This window comes from Thermobia domestica, chromosome 15 (assembly GCF_964235325.1).
Source record: "Thermobia domestica chromosome 15, izTheDome1.hap1.1, whole genome shotgun sequence".
NCBI lineage: Eukaryota > Metazoa > Arthropoda > Insecta > Zygentoma > Lepismatidae > Thermobia > Thermobia domestica.
In genome coordinates this window covers 75,461,763-75,484,621 of record NC_137468.1, presented here as the reverse complement: position 1 = coordinate 75,484,621, position 22,859 = coordinate 75,461,763, and the positions used below count along the sequence as shown (strand labels likewise).

At 37.4% G+C, this 22,859-nt stretch overlaps 1 protein-coding gene across 3 annotated transcripts in view; it reads left to right on the top strand.

Moving 5' to 3' along the window:
• LOC145671093 (uncharacterized) overlaps positions 1 to 22,859 on the top strand; it is a 58,648-nt gene that overhangs the window by 13,258 nt on the left and 22,531 nt on the right. For 2 of the 3 annotated variants that reach the window (XM_081739852.1, XM_081739850.1), the window contains exons 3-4: positions 1,993 to 2,052; positions 4,467 to 4,679. In XM_081739852.1, coding sequence (XP_081595978.1) covers positions 1,993 to 2,052; positions 4,467 to 4,679 — 273 coding nt within the window. The remainder of the gene's footprint in view (positions 1 to 1,992; positions 2,053 to 4,466; positions 4,680 to 22,859) is intronic. The other variant, XM_081739851.1, reaches the window with a different exon arrangement.

Genomic DNA, 22,859 nt, shown 5'->3' with positions numbered 1-22,859 from the left:
TGCTTATTATCGTCATCAATGCGTGTTCATTCGTGGACTTTCATAATGGTAAATTTATATAAATAAATAAGTTTTACGTCCCACGCTTGTGCCGACAATAGTAAATTTATAGTTCTAAGGGAAGAAATAAAAAATAAACTTCGTTAACAACAAAACACAACTGAAATTTATGCTCGAATAAATCACTTGAAGAGTTGATGAAATTCCGTGTCTTACAATCGTTTTCTCCTGTTTAAGTCTTGTGGATAAGAAACTCACCATTTTAATTCTACGACCATAATCTAAAAATCATAGCTGAACTCAAATTATTTCAATAAAATATGGGATATTGCTTCCTGTTGTAAAATTTTTGAACTCCAATGTCCGTTATCCGATGAAATAATAATAATAATAAAAAACCTTTTTGCAGTTATTTATTTATTAAGTAGTCTTCGAAACGTATGCGAATAAATTAATAATATGAATGCTTAAGTAGATTTCAATGTTAGTATTTCATAAATTAAAACATCTTACAAGTAAACCTTACGTTTGGGTGAATCGAGTTGCTGACTGAGACACATATGAGAAAGTAGTACTAAATGTGGTCAGTATTTCAGTGAAGTTGTAGGTGCGAAGCTCCAGGGGTTTAAGAGATACAGCTACCAGAACATCACATGGAAGTACAGAATAGTCTTCATACAGTTGGAGGTAAAAGCCCTGTAAGACCTCTTGTAACGACAAAAGGTGAATAACAAATATATGGGTACATATTACGACTAGGAGGAAGTCATATAGTAAGGGTATATCTGACGGCGGCCATCTTGAAATCCGCCATTTTGAATTAAGGTTAAGTTTTTAAAATAGGAATAGGGTCATGTGATACATGATTTAAGGCGCAAATTTAATCAGAAGAACAATGGTGACGTTAATTTTGATTTACGCGCAATTGGTAAAAAGTTACAGGGAAATTAAATATTGTTGCACCATATGTATTAGTCCTTTACCCCACCTTGTAAATTTTGTTAATGATAATAATTAAATAAAAAGCAGGTGGATAAATATTAGGTCTATGGTATATCATTTTTCCTTAAATTAGCAAGTTTTTTATGCGATAACAAATGCTGGTTAATGATAAAGCAAAAATGGTTATACCATTGGATTTATGGTAAAATTTGCTATTAATAAGATGTCAATGTTATGCGTTTTGTTTAAAACTTTTGTCTGATTCAACATGGCGGATTTCAACATGGTCGCCATCAAGGCAACTCTTACCATAGACCTAATATTTATCCACCTGCTTTTTATTTAATTATTATCATTAACACAAAATTTACAAGGTGGGGTAAAGGACTAATACATATGGTGCAACAATATTTAATTTCCCTGTAACTTTTTACCAATTGCGCGTAAATCAAAATTAACGTCACCATTGTTCTTCTGATTAAATTTGCGCCTTAAATCATGTATCACATGACCCTATTCCTATTTTAAAAACTTAACCTTAATTCAAAATGGCGGATTTCAAGATGGCCGCCGTCAGATATACCCTTACTATATGACTTCCTCCTAGTCGTAATATGTACCCATATATTTGTTATTCACCTTTTGTCGTTACAAGAGGTCTTACAGGGCTTTTACCTCCAACTGTATGAAGACTATTCTGTACTTCCATGTGATGTTCTGGTAGCTATATCTCGTAAACCCCTGGAGCTTCGCACCTACAACTTCCCTGAAATACTGACTACATTTAGTACTAATTTTTCATATGTGTCTCAGTCAGCAACTCGATTCACCCAAACGTAAGGTTTACTTGTTAGACACAATTTAATTGCAACAAAAGTACTTGCGGCATTTTCCTGTCATCCTTAAACTGTTCGTAGTTACGAGTAATGTTGCCAAAACTAATATTGTTTCTAATTAAAACAAATTTAAAAAATCATATTTATTTTGTGTTTACTTAATATTGCGATTTGTAGAGCGAGTTCTAACTTTGTTTTATTTTTATTTTAACAGTCTGATTGCATTACATTGAAGGAAAGGAAGTTGAACATAGCACCAGCCATTAAGAAGCAGGTATGTTTCGTAAACGAAAATGTTCTCATTTTGCGAAATAATAGGTTAATGTAGGAAAATGTACAGTGGAATTTGGAACATTGCTCTCTGAAAAAAAATTGAGAAACTTGGGCAACAGATATGATTAGAAGACTGTTAGTTTTATAATAATGTTAGGTTAAAAAAAAAAAAATAAATAAATAAGGTACAATCGTTCTCACTGATGCTTGATAAGTATCCAAGTCTACATTTCATTATTGTTGAGAATGCAGTGGTTTAACCATTTCTGGTAGAACCAAAAGAAAATTAGATTTAATTTAGGAAAATGTATAGCTCAAGTGGTAGAGCGTTGGCTTCGCATTCGGGAGGTCGTGGGTTCGATTCCCGCTGCCGACCATCCTGACAGGTTTTCCAGGGTTTTCCTCAGTCCTACCAGGCAAATACGGGATGGTACCTTCTAAACAGGCCCTGGCCGACACCTTCCCAAATCCTTTCCTTTGTTGTTGTTGGATATCCAGTATAAAATGGCCTCTGAGCTGTATCTGGTGATTGTTAAGTAAATAAATAAATAAAAATGAATAAATAACGTGAGTTTACCTCTATTAGTATTTCAGTGAATGAAAAATATCAGTAACAAATTTGTTTGGTTTGACCTCCGAAAATAAGAACAAGACTTTAGTAATCATGAAATAATCACCAGGTAGGAGTACATGGACTGGTATAGTTCTTACTTTGCAATGGGAATATCCTGGGTTCAGCTACGGCGGCCGAACACCCTGCCTGCTTTTTCAAAATCAGGCAAACGCTGGGGGTATAGTACCTTTAAATATAAGCTCTAACCAATGTCTTCTCCATGTTTCACTGTTGATCATTTGATCAGTGAAATGTTTGAATAGTAGTATGTGGCACAGTATTATGCGAACATTTTCAGAGTAATGAATAAAAAATCTAAGAACTGAAAACTGATTTAATAGAAACATGTTTCGAGCTATGAATGTGTTGCGAGAAGAGAAAAAATAAATAACAATAAAAAATTAATACTACAGAGGTCACTCGTCTCACATGACAGTTCCTATACATGTATGATCATATTTTTTTATAATTTATATTTGACTTACGAAACCTAGTCATTGCGAAACATCGTAAGTATAGTGCTGTAATTATGTATTTGCTGTAATTCGAATTATTATATCCAAGACCTACAGATGATTATCTAAATAGAAACACTTGTAGTTCGTAAGATGTGTGTAGACGATCTCTGTGTAATACATGAGGCGGGGTAGAACAGAGGTATGTGTTGAAGCGGGCAAACGGTGGTGATACAAAATGGAAACATATCTGTGTTTCAAATGTAGGTGCGCGGTTAGTCGGCATAGTATATCTAATGTGGCTAGTGTTACGTGTGTCGCTTGTAACTGTCCAAGGTTATGATAGCCTATAGATATTAAGAACAACATTAGCAATGAATAATAGTGGATGGAAGAGAATATTCAGTAGCCGGGATTTCTGAACATTGAAGAGGATTGTCAACAAGGACCGTAGAGTGAATGTGGCAAAAATTACTCCGGATTTAAATCAGCGCCTCAAACAGCGCATTGCTACGATTACAATTCGACGTGAGTTGCATATCCTGAACATTCGCGGTCGGGTTGCAGTGACCAAGCCGCTGATCACTGCCAATAACGATTTAGCTTTAGCGGAGAAAATGGTACCGAAAATGTGCAGAATGTACCACCGAAGAGTGGAAACATGTAATGTGGACCGATAAGTCATTTTTCACTTTACTTCCATCAATTGGCTGTGTTTTAATGGTTTAGTCCAAAAAACTTATGTTCTGAACTGTTTTCTCTCTACCATGAAACATGGCGGCAGCTCTGCAATACCATGGTTCGTAATTTCCTGGTATTCCGTGAGTCATGTGATTACTTTCACAGAATGCATGACTGCCCATGATTACGTTAGTCTTAAGAGCTTGCATCCAGATGTTGATTCCGGCCATTAACGCAATATTCCAAGTTAACATTGCGCCAATTCATACTCCTGGAGCAATTGAGGTATTGTTTTATGAACATCGGTCTGAATTACCAACTCTGCCCTGGCTCACCCAATCTCCAGACTTCAACATTATTGAACACCGTGGTCTGTTCTGGAGCCCAGAAGCTGGAGCAGGTATCCTTTCCATCCTCGCTGACAGAATTAAATGTTGCACTGGATGAAGAATTATATAATATTCCTCTGGCAACAATTCATGACATGCCTCCATTTCGTGAAGAATTAGATCTGTCTGCCCACTAACGGTTGTCTCACGCCGTATTAATCAGTTAATTTGAATTTTGGTAAGGTGTTTCCATTATTTTGATAATCAACTGTATATGTGTAAGGGTAATGGTATAATGAATTTTATGTTCAAAGAGTAATTAATGCTTTTTTTGCAGCAGCCCTACAGCAGAACTTACGAGGCTCCTCCCGCAGTACCGAGCAATACTGTGTTTTATCACAATGGCGTCCCATACACATACCAGAATGGTATGGCATTTTTCACTGCAGCTCCAGAATCATATGCATTCCCCCAACCCCAGGCTGCCTACCCAATGATGTATCCTCAGCCTGTATATGTTCCACACCAGTATCAATATCAAGCAATGCCTGTAAGTATGTATAGAGAAATTAATTTAAATATTAATGCATATAATTACGAAAGTATGCATTAAAATGATAGTTATAGTGATAGATTTTGGTCATACTTACTCAGAAAAAGTCAGTTTAAACAAGTTACCAACGTAAAGAGCGGTAAGGGAATTTGGCTATGCCTATATGTTCCACAGATAAGCAGCCAAATTAGGAAGGTCAGCGTAAGGGGTTCTAGTAAACATTGGTTATAATCAAAGATTTCTTAAGAGGAAACTTATTTCCCGTATAATTATTTAAGAATATGATTTGACACATGCTTATAATTTGTAAAGATAACTCTCTTATTTACTGCGTATTCAATGTACTGTTTCGGTGTTCTGACATCTTCTTCAGCAGATGTGGGCAGTTCATTTCACTTTTTAGAATTTTATCTTACACCGTTTCTTGTGCATGTAAACAGCTATGTGGCCAAATACTTAATATGATAATGTAATTTCCTTGCATTAAAATTCTCTTCTTTTAAAGGTAAAACTTATGCAGAAGATGGAAAATTTCTCGGCAAGATAAAGAAATGTGCAATCATCGAAGGTAACGAACAATTATAAGAGTATTTTCACACAGTGCTTGTTAGATGTAAGCAGGATTTTTTACGAACTAGCACAAAATTGTCTTCATAAAAATTTTCTCCATAAGTTTTTACGGTAGGAAAACTAAAAGAAGAGTATTCTAGTGTCAGGAAGTTACTACTACTACTACTACTACTACTACTACTACTACTACTACTATTATTATTATTATTATTATTATTATTATTATTATTATTATTATTATTATTATTATTATTATTATTATTATTATTATTATTATTATTATTATTGTTGTTGTTGTTGTTGTTGTAGAATTCTAAGAGATGAAATATGATTGTCTGGATCTGCGGAGGAAGGAATCCGCGAACGATGAATAGTATAGTTAACAATACATTAAATATTAAGCACAATAAATAAGAGTGCCTTTACAAATCATTTACAAGTTAGTATGCATAGTCCATCGTAGTCTGAAACTATAGGTGTGGAAGAGCTCGGAGAGAATCGGTATTTAAAAAAAATAAAAATAAAAAAATAACAGTTTGCTTCATCTCCCTTTTCCTGCCGGAAGAGTATTGAATTATTGTATTCCTCAGATGAGCACGGTGAAATTTACTTTTACGCTTTTCCCAAGCCTTCTATTCAAAATTTATTCACACGACATAACAGTGAAGAAAGAAATTCGTTGGATAAAGACCAATTTCTTGTGTGTTGAACTGAGTGTATTCAGAATATCAGTTCGTATTTTTAATTAAGCAAACAATTCACATTATAGGATTTTCAATTAGAATATTTGCAACTGATATAAGAGTATTTCTCTTTGATCGGAGAAAATACTAATGTACCAAAACAAATAGTATTGGTGTCTTATTAAGCAACACAAAAAACTCAAGTGACTAGTCATTGCTGGTGTAATTAGGTAACCAGAACAGAATTAATGATAACTTTGCAGATAAATAAGGCAATAACCAATTTGAAAACCGATCACGACAGTTAGTTCGGGATCCATCCAGTCACAAATACTAATGTAAAGGCACTCCCGTAATTGTAGAAATGAAAGTAGTTGAAAAAGAATCAAAGAATCGAAAACGAGTTATTGTCTAAAGAAATGCCGGTGTATATATATATATATATATATATATGCATGCTTTTCTGCTTTTCGTGTAGGTATAATTCACTCACTCACTCTATGGCCTATGGAACCCAGAGGTTCAATGCAGCACTCACAAATGCTGGCCATCGACTTCAATCCTTGGCCAATTGGATCCGGTTTCTACTTTGTATTCCTATTTCTGCAAGATTCATCTTAATATTGTCCTCTCATCTGTTCCTAGGTCTTCCTAATGGTCGTTTCCGATTGGATTTGAAAGCGTTCTACTTTCTTCCATTCTGGCTACCATGACCTGTCCACCTGAGCCTTGTAGATTTGATGACCCTAACAGTATTTGTTAAACGGTATAAATTGTGTAGTTTCTCGTCACGAAGTTTCCCATTCCCGTTCGTTTAGGTATATTTTCAAATATTTGAAGTTTAAATTGCAGTTTGAATCCAGGTTATAGCAGTACGAGTTGATTTGAGTTTAACGTCCCTTTCAGCAGCGAGGCTATATGAGAATACCAGTACGAGTTACAGTCGCTTCTGAATGTGTAAGTTCGGTAAGAAGTATTGATTGAAAAACATATATCATTTCTGACGAAGACAGTTATGCTTTCTGAATATACGAGAAATAACGTCTTTTGTTACGAAAGAGGTAAGCTTGATATTATTTTACTGGGGGGAGGGGGGCATTAGCGATTGGGAGTCTACCGGCATCTCCAACGTCCATACCAGAGTGTTTGAAGGCATAGTCACATGTGTCCTTTGGCCTCGGTGTCTCGGCTCCGCAAGATACCGAATCACACGGTATGACAACAGTTGACAGTTCGATCCATTTCTGAGAATCCGTGAAAGCTAGGTATGTTTATGGGAGGAGGGGAGATGCAGCCCTGTCTACCTAAGATTATAGTTGAAGTATCACGAGGACTACCAGATCTATTGGCTCGTGAAGACCATCCATTTGGATGTGTGAGGAATCTCATTCCTCGGCAGGCATGGTACGAATGATTTAAGTACCAGCTTTTGAGCATGTTACCCTTACACCCTGTCAATGAATCTTGAGGCAGATAAACGTCACACAGTTTCTAGTCACGAAATTTTATTTTATTAGGATCTTTTTACTTCCATTAGTTATTTTACGAAGCTTGTTATAAGCTGTTAATCCTGTGAACTCGTCTAGTGAATGGAAGAACTTTTACTCTGCCATAAACCTGTCCAACAGCTACGTGACGAGGTAACAAATTTCGATCAAAGAAATCAGAAATAACGAGAATGAGAGCCGTTGCTAACCATAGATCTAACTAAAAGCTGTTTTGGCCAGACATTCTTTCTCGTGATTAATGGAATGCTATTATCAGATATTTTAATTCGTGTTGTTCAAAGAAGCGGTTTAGTAGTTTCGGTGACCATATGATTAATTTGTATAGAATTTAGAAATTTCCAGATACTATGCATACAATAAAAGTTTCAGTAAGTTAAATTAAACAGTTAATATTTGTAATGTGTCTACTTGGGTACAGTAATCAGGGTCTCGTTTAAATTTGTACAGTACTTTTATCATATTTCGCCTCCATTCAACTTCAGGTTTTACGCACTGTATGTGTACTTACATAATGTCGTTGAGAAGCTGGTAGAAAAATCAATGCAAGAAATTTTGATTTAAAGTTTTATTTTTCTGTTTTACCTCGCCTCACGAATTTGTATTATTTTTAAAGTCACATTGCTATCAGACAATTTTATATTACTGGAATGGAATTTATCAAATACTAGTAAGTGCTCCCACGGTTACTGTTTGCAATATATTGGGTTCTTCCTTCCGCACGCTTCATACACAATTCGTATGAACTCTGTCTCGCGGAGCTCCCTCGTGGCTATGTGGTTAGCATGGGCACCTTTGGCGCGGGAGACCTGTGTTCGATTCCCGGCGATTGCTCATGTAGTTCACATCGTACGTTAACTTGCAGATCACTATTGATAGGGACGCAACCCTCAAATACAATCATGGAACTCTCGCACAAAATTCGAACGTCTCGTATGGGCATCTCAGAGAGATACTCATCCCTTTTTCTTCCATTCTAGGATAAATGACAAAACAATGAAACCCGTATTTAATTCTTTTAAATGAATTCGAGTCCTCATCTCTTTTCTTCCGTTGTAGAACAAATATCAAGGAATGCTGAAATATTTGTTTAGTTATTTTAAATAAAAAATCCAAATATCAAATTTCATGTCTAGAAAGTTAAGGGATTCCGAAATATAACCATCTTGTTGTATTAATTGTAATCTCTCCTTTTCTACTTTTTTCGTACGCATACCATTTTCTTCCTAGGTCAAATATTAAGAGAAAAACTCTGAAACACGTGTCTAATTATTTTAAATGAGAAATCCAAATACTCACTTTTACGTCTTGAACCTTAACAGATTCCGAGATACAGATATCTTATAATAATCATCATAGGTGTTCTGCCATTATTGACGGTCACTTGCTGCAACTGAGAAGCTTCCATGCTCCACAATCTTCAGCTAACTTCTTCGTCTTCACATACGATTTTTCTGTTCGAACCATCAACTGTAGCCTCCTTCACTCCCCCCAACCTTTCCTGGTACGTACTTACTAGCACGTGTCTCATGACACAATTCCTCTCAGCCAATGTTCCAACCAGTTTCTCTTCCTCTTTTGGGTTACATCTAAAATTGTTCTTTTCTCCCCGACCATTTCTAACATCCTCTCATTCGTTTACTGCTCGACTTACGTAATTCCATTCTTCTTTACTAAAATTTCGAAAACTTCCAGTCGTTTTTCATCGCTTTTGCGTAACATGCATGTTTCTACCTCATACAGTACAGTATTCCACACGAAGCATCTTGCATAACTTTTCCTCAACTCTTGATTCAAGGACCCGCAAAATAAACAATGTTCCCCCTAAAGCCTTCTTTCGCCACTCCTATGCTTGCTTTTATTTCACGTTCGTACTTCATATCATCACTAATAATTCTACGCAGATATCGAAAACTAGTCACCTGTTGTATTTTCTCTCCTACTTCTAAATTTGACACCGACCGCTTCGTTCCAAACACCATGGCTTTTATCTTTCTAACATTTATTTCATCTCATATTCTTGACAGCCCTTCCTCAAGTTCTCTATCATCTTATTGGTATTCTTTTCACATATCCGCAAGGACCGCCATGCCGTCTTCATTATGTAGGCTCTTTTTCACTATCTCTTCTAGATATGTATTAACTAATTGACGAGAAATAACATCCTTGTCGAACTCTCCTTCCGGTTACACTCTCCTTTGTCATTTCTCACCTATTCTGAAATTTACGTGTTATTTCATATGTGTTTCTTATGAGTCTTCGATCTTTCCAGTCCAACCCACCCTTTAGAACTTCCAACAATAATTTCCGATTCACGCAGTCAAAAGCTTTTTCTGGATCAATAAGTATAAAACACCTCTGTCCGTTTTTCTATAAACCTTTCACCGATTACCTTTGATAATTCAATTTCATATCTTACGCCCTTGCCTCGCCTAAACATGAACTGTTAAAAATAATTGAAATGTTCATTGGGGACTCAGCATTACAACCACGAGTGTCCCAAAGAAATAAAAACGAAAAAAGGAAGTGTTTAAAGCATAGAGCACATGCAAATACAGGGGTTGTTCAGCCTACGTTTGGCCGATTTCGTTCCTTCCCCCTCCCGGGCAGAATGGACTCACCCGACCTGGCTCGTGGCGTCCTGCAGTGTTGTGCATGACTTCCTGGGAACGGAGTTGTTTTTCCGCTACAATAATGCACAAAATAGGACCATTTTGTGAGTGTTGTGTTAAATTTGTTTCCAAGTGTGTGGGTTTCCGCTCTGTGACCAAAATGCCGCCCAAACTAAGCCGGTTTTGGGAAGGCTATGTTGCGGCTGTTTATAACGCCTACTTTAGTGTTTCTGTCATTAGAAAACAGTGCAAGAAGAATGGTTGCAACATCAGTTTAAGTGGAATAAAAAATGTTATTAAAAAGTACAAGGGCAACGAAGCTCCACCATTTGGATCACGAACCAAGTTGCCTAGGAAGCGAGAATGCACCAAGGCCACCTCCACCATGCAGAGAAAACTTCGCAAAATGGCAAAGCAAGAAAATCCGCCAACATAAAGGTGTATGGCTAATCGTCTTGACGTGTCTTTGGGGTCTTGAGCCGGACGTTACACCATCAACTCAAGCTGGAAAAAGTCATGAAAGCTCGCGGCCATCTTCTTACAAATGCCCACCAAACGGAACGAAACTGTAACGCCCGGAAGCTGTACGAACGGCATCTGGCAAAACAAAGGTGGATGTACGTCGTAACGCTCGATGAAGCATGGATTTACCTTTCCGACTGCAGCAAACCGAGAGCCATCATGTACCGAAAGAAAGGTGCCAAGAACTTCAGGAGGTGGGTCCGTGTCGATAAAGAATCCTTCCCAAAAGGGTTCATGGTCGTTACTGGCTACTGTTACTACTGTGAGATGAACTGAAGATTCGTAGGGTGGCGAAGAACTGCAAAATAAATTCACAGTATTTTCAGGAGCAGACCATGCGGCCGATCTACGAGCATGAGGTTCCAACAATGTACGGAAATGACGCCAATCTGATGCACATTCACATGGACAAGGCCTCATCACATACCTCACGATCGTCTCTCGCATTCTACAGGGAGATGGAGGAGGCAAGTGGTATACAGGTGATACCTTTCAATGAGGTACCTGTTAAATCTCCAGATGCAAGTCCTATGGACTATTGTGGATTTGGATTGCTGAAGCGGGCTTTGGGAAAACGGCGTGTGACAACTGTGGAAGGACTTTGGAAAGCAGTGCAAAGGGAATGGGACAAGATTTCCCTCCCAGTTCTTCAGAGAAGCCTATTACAGTGGAAATTACGCTGTCGGGCTATTGTTAGGAACCAAGGGAAACACATCGAACACTTACGGACCTGGCGCCATGGATTCTTCTAAATTTTTAGGTAAGGCGAAATTGGTCAAATGTAGACTGAACAACCTCTGTAGAATATAACAACATACTAAAGTATAAAATACAACTGATCGTACGTGTTCGTGTGAACATACTTGAACGTGTTCGTTTCCACATCTATTGATGATTAGCATTTCCGTTTGATGAATTCCTTTTCATATGTCCAATTAACCATTTCAACACTAATTATGTAACAAGTCATATGCAGAATTGAAATAGCCTACCACACAAATATATTTTTACTTTCGTTAACATGTTAGTTGACAGTTCCGTTACCCCGTAAGAAGTTGTTTACTCAGCAGGTTCTCGAGAAATCTTGCGTTCTGTACCTTTGACCAACTGACTTCAACCAGTGGCGGCTTTTTTGTTTTTGCTTTATTCATCCAAAGTTTCAAATCAGAATAACAGAGGTGCCCAGCTTTGACCTAACCTCATCCCACGTCATCACTCCGGCATTACGCTCACTTGACCTCAAATTCATATCAACTTCACGTTCACATTTTTAGTCTGATATCACGCTTATTTGACCTCATACTCAAATCGTCAATCGAACATCAGCTCACACAACCTCACGCTCACATCACCAGTCTGATATGACTCATACTCGACCTCGCATTCCATCAACAATCTAATATCACGCTCACATCTCTTGTTCATTCTCACACTCCGTCGTTCTGAACTCATATCATCAATCCAACATCACATTTACTTGACCTTAAGTTCTTATCACAGTGTAGAACTTGCGCTCATTCAACCTCGCGCACACTTCACGGTTTAGGTCAAACGACTTCGAGTTTATGGTTGCAGACCTCATCAATATAATCTTGGAAGTTAAGGATCTTTTCTTTCAAACTTCACTGATTCTTTATCATTTAGTAATATTATGGATAAATTGATACTAGGAGTGTAACTGTCACTTATATACAAGGTAAACTTGGTAGTTCATCTGTAAAAACCCGTTACTTCTTATATTTAAACGTTCATTTTTATTTTAAATGTAACATAATATAAATGCTACACTCAAGTAAAACTTACATTAACTACAGTTTAATACAGTTGACCAACGGGTTACGAACTTAATCCGTTCCGTAACGCTGTTTGTAAACAGATTTTTTTAAATCATTGAAATAAAAAAAAAAAAAATTAAACCGTTTTAGCCACAGAAACATGGCACTAATATATATATATATTCCAATTTTTACATTTGTAAGTGCTTTTCTGTGAGGAAGAATATAGAACGAAAATATCCTTACCGTTTTAAAAACAAGTAAGTAGTCGTAAATTGAACAAAACAGTATAAGGGCTAAGAAGCTCAAAAAGTGCGAGAAAGAACGTAAAGTACTTTTTGATCACAGCACTTTTGACAGATAATGTTTACGACAAACACACAAAATCACTACTGGACTTGGGGAACTGTGAGTACACGAGCGTATGTGTATATTCGTATCCCGAAATATTGCTTGTAAGATGAGAGAAAAATTGTTCGCAAACGGAGGGGTTCGTAACCCGATGATTCACTGACAAACGAAGCCAAGAACATTGAGTAAACTGTTTATTTAGTAATGGGTCCTAAAATTCACGCAAAATTTGAATTTTGTGCCATTTGTGTGGTAAGGCGTTGAAAAAAAAAAAAAAAACTGACAGTTCAGAGTTATTAAAAATGGAGCGCTACACGAAAGAACAATGCGTTTTCATTGTTGAGCAATATTTTAAAGTAATGAAGGTTTGGCAGCTACAGTTCGCAATTTTCGTCGGGGTACTGATTTAATTTCATTAATTATGAGGAGATTAAATAAAAATTTAGGAAGACTGGATCAATTCGTGAATTGAAACACTTTGGGCATCGTTCAACACAGAACATCAAAGCAGTTCGTGATAGTGTTGCTAAGAGTCTAGAAACATCAATTCGGCACCGTGGGCAAGAATTTGACATTTCGAGAAACTCTCTACAGCATATTCTCACGAAAGATTTGCATCTTCATGCTTAGAAAGTTCAATTGACTCACGAACTGAAACCTACTGACTACGAACAGCGAAGAGGGTTCGTTGAATGGGTTCTGGAACAAACTCATCTTCAGTGATAAGGCTCATTTTCATCTTGATGTCTTTGTTAATCGGCAAAATTGTTACATTTGGGGTTCAGAAAATCTACGAGTGATTGTTAAGAAACAAATGCATCCACAGCGTGTCATTGGTGCAGATTTTGGACTGGAGGCATCATCGGACCATTCTTCTTCGAAAATCCGGCCGATCAAGGAATAACAATGAAATGGTGCTCGTTATCACAACATCGTAAACTAGTTTTACATGCCTAAATTGCAAGATATGGGTAACATTTGGTTTCAACAAAACGACGCCACATCCCATGCAGCTTGAGAAACAATTCATGAGTCATTTCCTCATCGTGTAATATCCCGTTTTGGTGATCAGAATTGACCGCCCCATATAATGCGATTTAACGTCTAGAATTTTTTTTAAGGGTTGGATGGGTTGAAGTGTAAGGTTTATGCCAACAAGCCCACGATCATTCATGCCTTGAAAGAGGAAATAGAACTTTGTATCAACGAAATTCAGCCATATTTATACAAAACGGTCACGGCAGATTTCAACAAAAGAATTCGTATGTGCCAACAAAGCCGTGGGTGCCTTTTACCCGATATGCTATTCCATACATAACCCTGTATACTATGAATCGATAAAAAATTTACAATTTTTAAAAATTATAAACTTGCGTTTTTTTTCTCAAAATTACTTCTTGTGTGAATTTTGGGACGACCTATAGAATATATTTCTTGCGTACAATCTCAGATTTCAGAAATTATTGCATATCGGAGCCCGACAAACCTTTTTAAATAAAATTCCAATAGAATTCGTAGGGAATTAATTTGAAAGTGATCCTGTGGTAGACATTTTGTGTTTCTTGTTTTATTTTAAGCATACATTTAGAATCTAAATATTATGATGTTAAGGTCTACTTTTCCCTAGTAAAATGATCGTGAAAACATCGCGTAAATTTAATGTTGATTTTTCTAATATGTAAGTCATACATGTGGATAGTATTTTATAGTTTACTTATTACTACCAGATTACTTTCTAAGTTAAAGCTCATTTTATGACGCAGGAAGCACCAAATTCTTTCAGATATTAGCAAGGTCAGATATTTTTCTTTCTGAAATCCATTAATTTTATTAATTTCATTAAAAATATTTTATTTTTCTTATAACGTAGTCAAATAGTGGTTATGTGCCCGAAGCAGTAACGTACGTATCATCACCCGTACCATATGTACTTCTGGATCGAATGTATTGATGTTAATGCCAGGAGGAGGCTAGGTGGATCTAAAACATGCATAAGGTGGGAATTAGTGTACTGTTACACTTCGCATGCTGAGCATAATGAAAGCGCATGTGTTTTTTGGGGAAATAAGCTGTGCTCCAGCATGTCACTTGTGCGTTGAAGTGTGTGTTTATATGTATGGATAGTTAAGTGGATAAAGAAATGGAAAGAAGGACAAGATAGCCACACTGTTGCAAGAGTCGCGAAGCGCCTTGTGGCTTAGTGAAATTTGCTCCGCAGAAAAGAAGTTGAAATACAAACCGATTCGGAACGATCATCGTGACCTGTAAACATACGAAGACAGTGGCTAGATAAAACCAAAGATAAGAAGAAAGTCGTGGAAGAAAACAAGTTACCTCCGAAGCCCCAGTAGCAGCAGAAGTGTCTTTTAGAATATCTCCAACGTAGATTAATTGTCTTCGTTATCCCAGGTAGACATTGAGGCCTATTTGTCCTTTTTTCCTTCTTTCGGTGTTGTGGTTTATCGTTTATTCTTCTTTGGTGAGTGGCATGTGAACACCCCGTCTCTCCCCGTTTCGTGAGTAAATTTATATTTCTGTTGTTGCGTGTGTGAGCCAAAGACATGATAAGTTTGACGTTTAGATGTGTCATTTCTCAAGTGAGTGTGAACATATATTTTGTTTCAAAAAAGAAAGAGCAGATTTCAAGAATTTATTCTATACAAACTGTGAAAAACACACACACATATTCCCCTCATCAATGGATACAAGAAAGTCCAAAGTTTAATATCAGAAGCACCGATCGCTATTTTTGCGTATATTAAAATGGCGAGATCAGTAATAAAATGTGTGTTGTGCCATTTCTTCCTTAAGTTTATGGACCTTTCTGTTTTGCGAAGGAAACTGACAGAATTGTAATACCTGGACATGCTAGAAAACTGGTTGTTCTCCCAATTACAAGATAATGCGAATGCTTCATTTTCATGCAAGATAATGTCCTTTGTTATTTCCACTTGGTGGTCGGGCGTTACCTGAACGACACAATCCCAGGACGATGGTAGGAAGAAGTCCTCAAAATAATGTTCATCGTCTATATCCTTCCAGGTTTCTAGACTTCCTCCTGAGATCTTGATGTATGGGAGTACATATCCCATCTATGCCTGCTAATCTTCGAGAATTTCGAAATCGAATTGTGGGAGCCGTGAATTCAGTAACTAGGGATCAGTTAACTAATGTGGCAAGAAGTGGTGATTACCGGTCTGATGTTTGCCGCGCTAGAAGGGATGGGTTTGTTGAGTTAATGCAACCTAACGAACCATAGACCAATTTCGGACTTTCCTGTGTCTAATGATGTGCGTAATATGTTTTTACCTTGTACAGTTTGGATGAAATCTGTTCTTTCTTTTTGAAACACTCAGTATTAATAAAATTTATGTCGAATCTGATAAGTAGATGTTGAAACTATGGTAGCAATTTACTGCTTGAATAGATCTTAAAATCGGAAACTATCTATAATGGACCATCTTTATATTAGAATCACTGTATCCTCCACTCCCAGTGAAATAAGGTACATGTTAAGAGGATTATTATTATTATTATTATTATTATTATTATTATTATTATTATTATTATTATTATTATTATTATTATTATTATTATTATTATTATTTAGTTTACAGAATATCAAAATTTGAGCTCGCAATGTACTAAGAAAATACAAAACATTGTGCTAGTGTCTGAAATGTTGTTCATCTTGGCAGTCAATTTTCCGTGTAATTAGATTACTCAACGTTTGTGAAGCGTACAAATACTTTTGCTGATACTGTTAGGATAGACCCGTAACTTTCAGCAATCCAATCAAAATATGGTGCGTCCACAGCCTTGTGCCATTCAGGCATGTCTGTATCCCATAGCTGTAGAAATTCCGAAGAAGCTGCCGACAGAAAGATGAAGTTTTGTCTTCAACGAATATTATCTTGTAAGAAAGGATTGAAATGGACACATACGTGATAATCAGTATGAGATTGGAGAAGAAATATGGATAGGTGTTTCATACTGCAATTTAAAGTATACTTGGTCTGTTGTGCAGTCTGCGGATAACCCGTTTCGTGGAACATGGCAATATGCTTTTTGACCAATGAAGGCTTGAAGACAGCCTGTAAATCACTTTCCGTAATGCAACACAGTATCAACCCGCAATGGAACAGTCTTCTGTTGAGGAAGAGGTATTGATAGTTCCAACTGCAGAGCATCATATTTATCATACAAGCTACAGTCACTTTTGTGAGTGAGGGAGCGCTTTTGGACAATGCCCATCCTAGACTTTCTTTATTTAGCCCTTGTGCTAAGTACCATACGTACCATAGCAGTAGTAGAATATCATACGAACTTCTTATATACACATTACAGTCTGATTCATAAAACCTTAGTGCCTATTTCTGACATGTTCCCAATTTTTTTATCTGCTTTCAGACAATGTGGTATGATATATATGTGTGTATGTATGTATGTATGTCATCCTTATCTCGTATTGCATTAAACACTTAATGTAACCCTCCATAGTTCATCTGAAATCATAGGTCAGTAGCCATGGAACTAGCTTATTGCCATGGACCTAGTTTATTGTCCAGCATTGTATTGTCAGTACTGAATTTTGTACATTCATTTATCGTTTTCGCTCCGTACCTGATATTTGCCACAAGTTGAGAATATTTCAATATAAGCGTTACAGGAAAATTACTCTTGATTGTCAGTTCTCCATATTAAATATCCATGCTTAACAACTATATAGCTGTTAGTGTTGTTAAAATTCTGTATATTCGAACAAAATCATTCTACTAATATTATTTACTGTAGTAGTCCTGTGGACACTGTGATGTATTGTCTGTGACGTTCTTCGTTCAGTCACTCGGGTATAGAGGTGTCTTTCCAATTAAAACAACAATAGATAACATAATCTTAACCCAGTTGGCTTTGTATTCTTTTTATAGATAACGATAAAAGATTGAAGAAGCCGAATGTCACGTCTTTGTTAAATCTATAATTTCATAATAAAGATTCCTTCTTTGGGTACTTCAGAAGTATCTTCCACTTATACTTCAGGCGTAATTGTTAGGCCTAACGACACCTAAACTTCACCATACATAATATAAGATATATATCTGTATAGCAAACAAATCATTACCAACATCAGAAGTGCACTTTAATACATTTTAGTATTTCCATAGGAACTACTAATAAATATAAACGTATATATAAAATTTAGACGTCAAACAAATACTTAAGCAATCCAATAAATGCTACCCAAAACTGGACATAATAATCAATTTATGCAATTCTTCTTCTTTAAAAAAAATCCCATTGAAGGGAGCCGTTATTTATTACGACATGCCTTCCAACGTTGAAGAATTATTTTCAGCTCCTTTCGTTATTGAGGGCGACAGAAAATTTACAACTTAAAATAATTATTTTATGTAATCTGTTATAATAAGGCTCGTATCTAATCATCGTATTGAGCCGTTAGTGGCAGGTGATTTGTTCCGCAACTCGATAACTTTCCATGTTTAGCGATCGTAGTCAAATACGATCAGTTTAGTAATACTGTTTTTTTATAATTTACTTGCTGTATTTCGAGATTGGAAGAGAGAAATACCTTCTCTACAGTGTCTCTTACATCTGGATGGTAAGTTGCAATAGAAGTAGGTTTATTTATTTATTAGTTATTTTTTTGTCAACACTTCTAATGTTACCTTGCTGTACCACAAAAATACTTGTCGCTGTTTCCTATTTGTTCTGTAATATGTAACTGAGCGTGGGTGGACCTTTGTTTTCCCACTTTTTTATGTGGTGTATGCACATTTTAAAATATTTCGATAAATGGCTTAAGAAATGTTTTATGCTTCCCTTTGAATATTTTGTGTAAATCGTAAATGTTTCACTCTGTCAACACAATATTATGTATATGCATAAAAATAGTTGAATTTCAGAGATACAATATAATATAAAGGTAATTAAAAAAGTTTTGTCGCTTTTTCACCCACCACCTTCGAACATCGATATGTCACCTAAGACACACCTGGAAGAACAAAAATAGTCCCCGTTAACATCGACGACCTGTCAACGTTTTTGAAGACTATGGATTCCATCGCGTTAGAACTTGGTGACCGTGAAGCAAAGGAGATATCAAGTGCATTTTGCACCTCTACTAGGGATTGAACTGTCCTCCAAGGTGATTGTCCAAGGAATGCAACAGGTGGTAATCGGACGGTGCAATGTCCGGCGATTATGGCGGATGCAATAGTGTTTTCCATCTAAGGCATAGAATGGTGTCCCGGGTCATCCTAGCCACGTGTGGCTTAGCGTTGTCCTGTAATAGGATAACCCCGTTGCGATTCAGAAGTGCTGTTTCCAGAGTTTTGAGTTTTTCTTGACGGCTCAACTGCTAACACTGCACAGTTGCATTGATGCTCTGACCAGCTGGTAGCAGTTCCCGATGCACGATGCAGCAAGCAGTCCACCAAACACACAGGGGGAGCTTCTGGTGTAGTGTTGGTTTCGTTTGTTTTGGAACCGGTTCGTGGGATGCTAACCATCGACCCAACTTGTAACGCTTCTCAAGTTGATGGAGATGCTGCCGAATGGTTTCTCCACTCACACTGAGTTGTAGTCCCAGTTCCTCACATGTCTGGCCACTGTTCGCCTCAATTTCTATCTGAAGATCTTCATTTTGTACATGTGTTGGTCTTCCGGCACATGGTGCGTCTTCGAGCGCTTCGTCACCGTCCTTAAACTTGTTAAATCACCGCTGTACTGTCCGCGTAGTCACGACACCCTCACCAAAGGCCTGTCATATCTTCCGCTCCGCTGCAGCGGCGTTTGACCCCAGTTTGAACTCGTAGAGCATACAAGTCCTTATGGCGCTCTGTGGAGTTCCCATGTTCTGTTCACTCTGTCCTTACGCAAGTTCATGGTGTAACTGAATTGCCACAACCAGGTAGTATGTTGGATATGTCCACACCAATAACTGACCTTCGCCTTATCTTCATTTGTATTCAATTTAGGGATGGCCACAAATTTCCGGTTCCTCGAGGAACCGGTTCTTGAAGATCCAGTTTTCAGAACCGGTTCCAGACTTAGATCCGAAAACCCGGTTCCAGAATGATCTTAGGAACCGGTTCCAGACCTGGATCCGAAAGCCCCGAAAGACCCGCAAAGGAGGTACAAAGTTCACCTTCAAAACACTGCAAAGAGGACCATGCGCTTGTGCCCTCCCCGCCCAGACCCGCTTGTGCCCCCAGAAAAACAGTTTTGCTCCACCAGTGGGTATTTAGCTAAATGAGTTTCCCTGTTTAGCCAATGAGTTTGCCAGTTACCCAGTTTGTTTAAGCAAATGAGACAAGCGGACGCCGCCTGAGCACCTGTCTGTAGCTTCTACCAATTCATCTAGCACACTGTTCACAGCCTGCCAGCAGCTCGGGTTTAGCGTTGGGATGGCCACAAAGTTCCGGATCCAGACCTGGATCCGAAAAACCGTTTCCGGAACAAGATCTTGGGAACAGGTTCCAGATCTGGATCCAAAAAAACTGTTCCATACCTAAATCCGAAAAACCGTATCTTGAACCGGTTCTGGTATCCCTAATTCAATTCACGCTGTTAGAGCTAATTGAACACAGACCTTCACAAAAAGCGACAAAACTTTCTTGGTTACCTTTATAGAATTACACACGTAAGATTTCGTAAATCTTGGGTTGGTATATTGAAAATGTTCAGGCTGCATTTATGCACAAGCGAGGCCTATGCGCGACACAAATGACAGGAACATTTATTTCTCCATTTTTACTCCTATTGTTTTCGCGCGAGTTATTAAAAAATGTTTGGAAAAGAAGGAAAATGTTCGCTGATAAACATAGCAGTCAAGGTTGACGCCAGTTACTTCATCCATGTCTACGTCTATCCGCCATCACAGCATAATATAAACAGTCCGGAAACAATTGTCTTGTGCGAGAGCGATCAGAAGCCTGAATCCAGAAGAGATAAAGGGCTGAAGATATAGGAAGGAAACATACGGTCAAGTTACGAGTGACAAAACCGCACAGTTCAATTGTTCCTATTTAGTACAAAGTCGGAGAACAATATGGCAGTAGCTACACTGGGAAACTCTCACGACAAACCGGACGTGCATAAATAGCCTCATATACACACCCATTTTCCTTCACACAAATTGCCCCTTCCAACGAGTGGAAATTGTCGCCATTCGTTCTTGACTCTCAGAACGGTGTCGCAGTTAATAAATAGGAACGTTTAACTTAGGTCAGTGTTTCATAATTCATGCAACAATCGCAGTGCATAAGTAAAGCCTTACTGTAGATTGTATCGTTTCTGTGTTTGTTCTGCATACATTTTGTTGTGAAGATCAATTATTTTAATATGCTGCTATTTACCGGTTATGAAGCATTATTTTCTTACTTGATGAAACGTAATAAATGATTTTCACTGGTACAGAACTGTATCGGAATGCTATTTAGAAACATGAATAGTTTTTGAGTATTGAGCATTATATCAATATATTATTGCTTTACACCAACATAAGAAAATGTAACATGCAGATCAGTTGCTGCGACGCAGTTGTTGTGATAGTACATTGTTAATGTTATGCAGAACATGTTATAGGTATATACAATATATTTTACTTTTGTGTTTTATTATCTGATAAGTACTATATTTTTTTAGTTTTACATTTCACGATGAAGAGTCAAACGGAAATTGGGAAACGGAATAATTGCTTACAAGATAATTACAATGTAGCGGGTGTACACAAAGATTTATCAAGAGTTTTAATAATTTTGTAATATATCTTACCTATGATATAAAGTAAGAAACCAAAAATGAGATGGAACAATAAATCTACAAGTTTTATTAAAACAGCTACCACATACATCCTCTACATGTGTTCAGTGTGAGCACCATTTAATACACGGCTTTTATCCAACCGACAGTAGAGTCCTTGCCACCAGTGGCGGCGATTGGACGTTAAAAGTGGGGGGGGGGGAAGACATGATCTGAATATTTGTATATCAATGTTAATATACGAATTTCCCTGGTTGAAACTATATACATTAATAGGCCATTTCAGAAAAGTGGGGGGGCAACTGTCCCCCTTTGCCCCCTTTAATCGCCGCCCATGCTTGCCACACTTGGCTCAACATGTGCAGTATAATGAATGGAAGAGCCTCAGCAAACCTGTTCCTCAAATCAGATTTACTCTTAAGTAATGGTGGCACATAAATAGATCTTTAGATATCCCCATAAAAGAATTCATACGATGTGATGTTGGGAACCTTTGAGGCCACAACTACTTAACTATGTCTTTCGAGGTTTGACGACCGACCCCATTTAACTCTTCTGTAACTATGTTTTTGAGCTATAATCCTTTAAAAATATTGATTTTCAACATCTTGTTAATTATGACTTGATTGATCCGTAATTTGTGGTCCTAGTGTTCATATCAACAAAGAACACATCATATTTTTATATCTTTTCTCGTGGACTTTAACACTCATGTTGTTAATGTTGTACAGACCTTTAAATTGTAAATTTTTATAATTCTGTAACGGCCTTAATTTGCAATGTTGTATATCAACTTTGATCTTGTAGGATTTCGTTTTACACGTAGATTTAAAACACAGAATATTGTTCGGTTTATATCCGACCGATTTGACAGCACTGCTGTCCCCTGCTGTACTTTCTCAGCTTGCAGGTAGAGCATCGTGTTGATGGTAGTGAAATGCTACCGAAAGTGAACTTCCGTTGGGAAGAATACATAATGGATTTTTTTCACGCACTTTTTTTTTGGGGGGGGGGGGGGGAAACCGAATAGTGAAACAATGTCGGGAAAATGTTTAACCATCGGAAGGATCACAGTTAAGGATAATGTGGCCAGACAAACACAAATAGTATCCATGCAGAAATACACCGACCAGCAAAAGTGTCGCCTCAGGTGCCTCGTGAATTCGTCGAACCACTTTCTCCTCAGGTGCCATATTGCAGAACATTAGGTAAACTGTCACCCTGTGGCAAAGAAGCATGAAAGAGAGATAGGAAGGTCAAAGTAAAAGACTTGTCTTTTTTTTTTTTTTTTAATAAGCGTAATGGTATCATTTGGGTAATTTCGTACCTTGGTACCTCTGGAAAGGAACATACCGTTTTTTACCTCCAGTGCAGA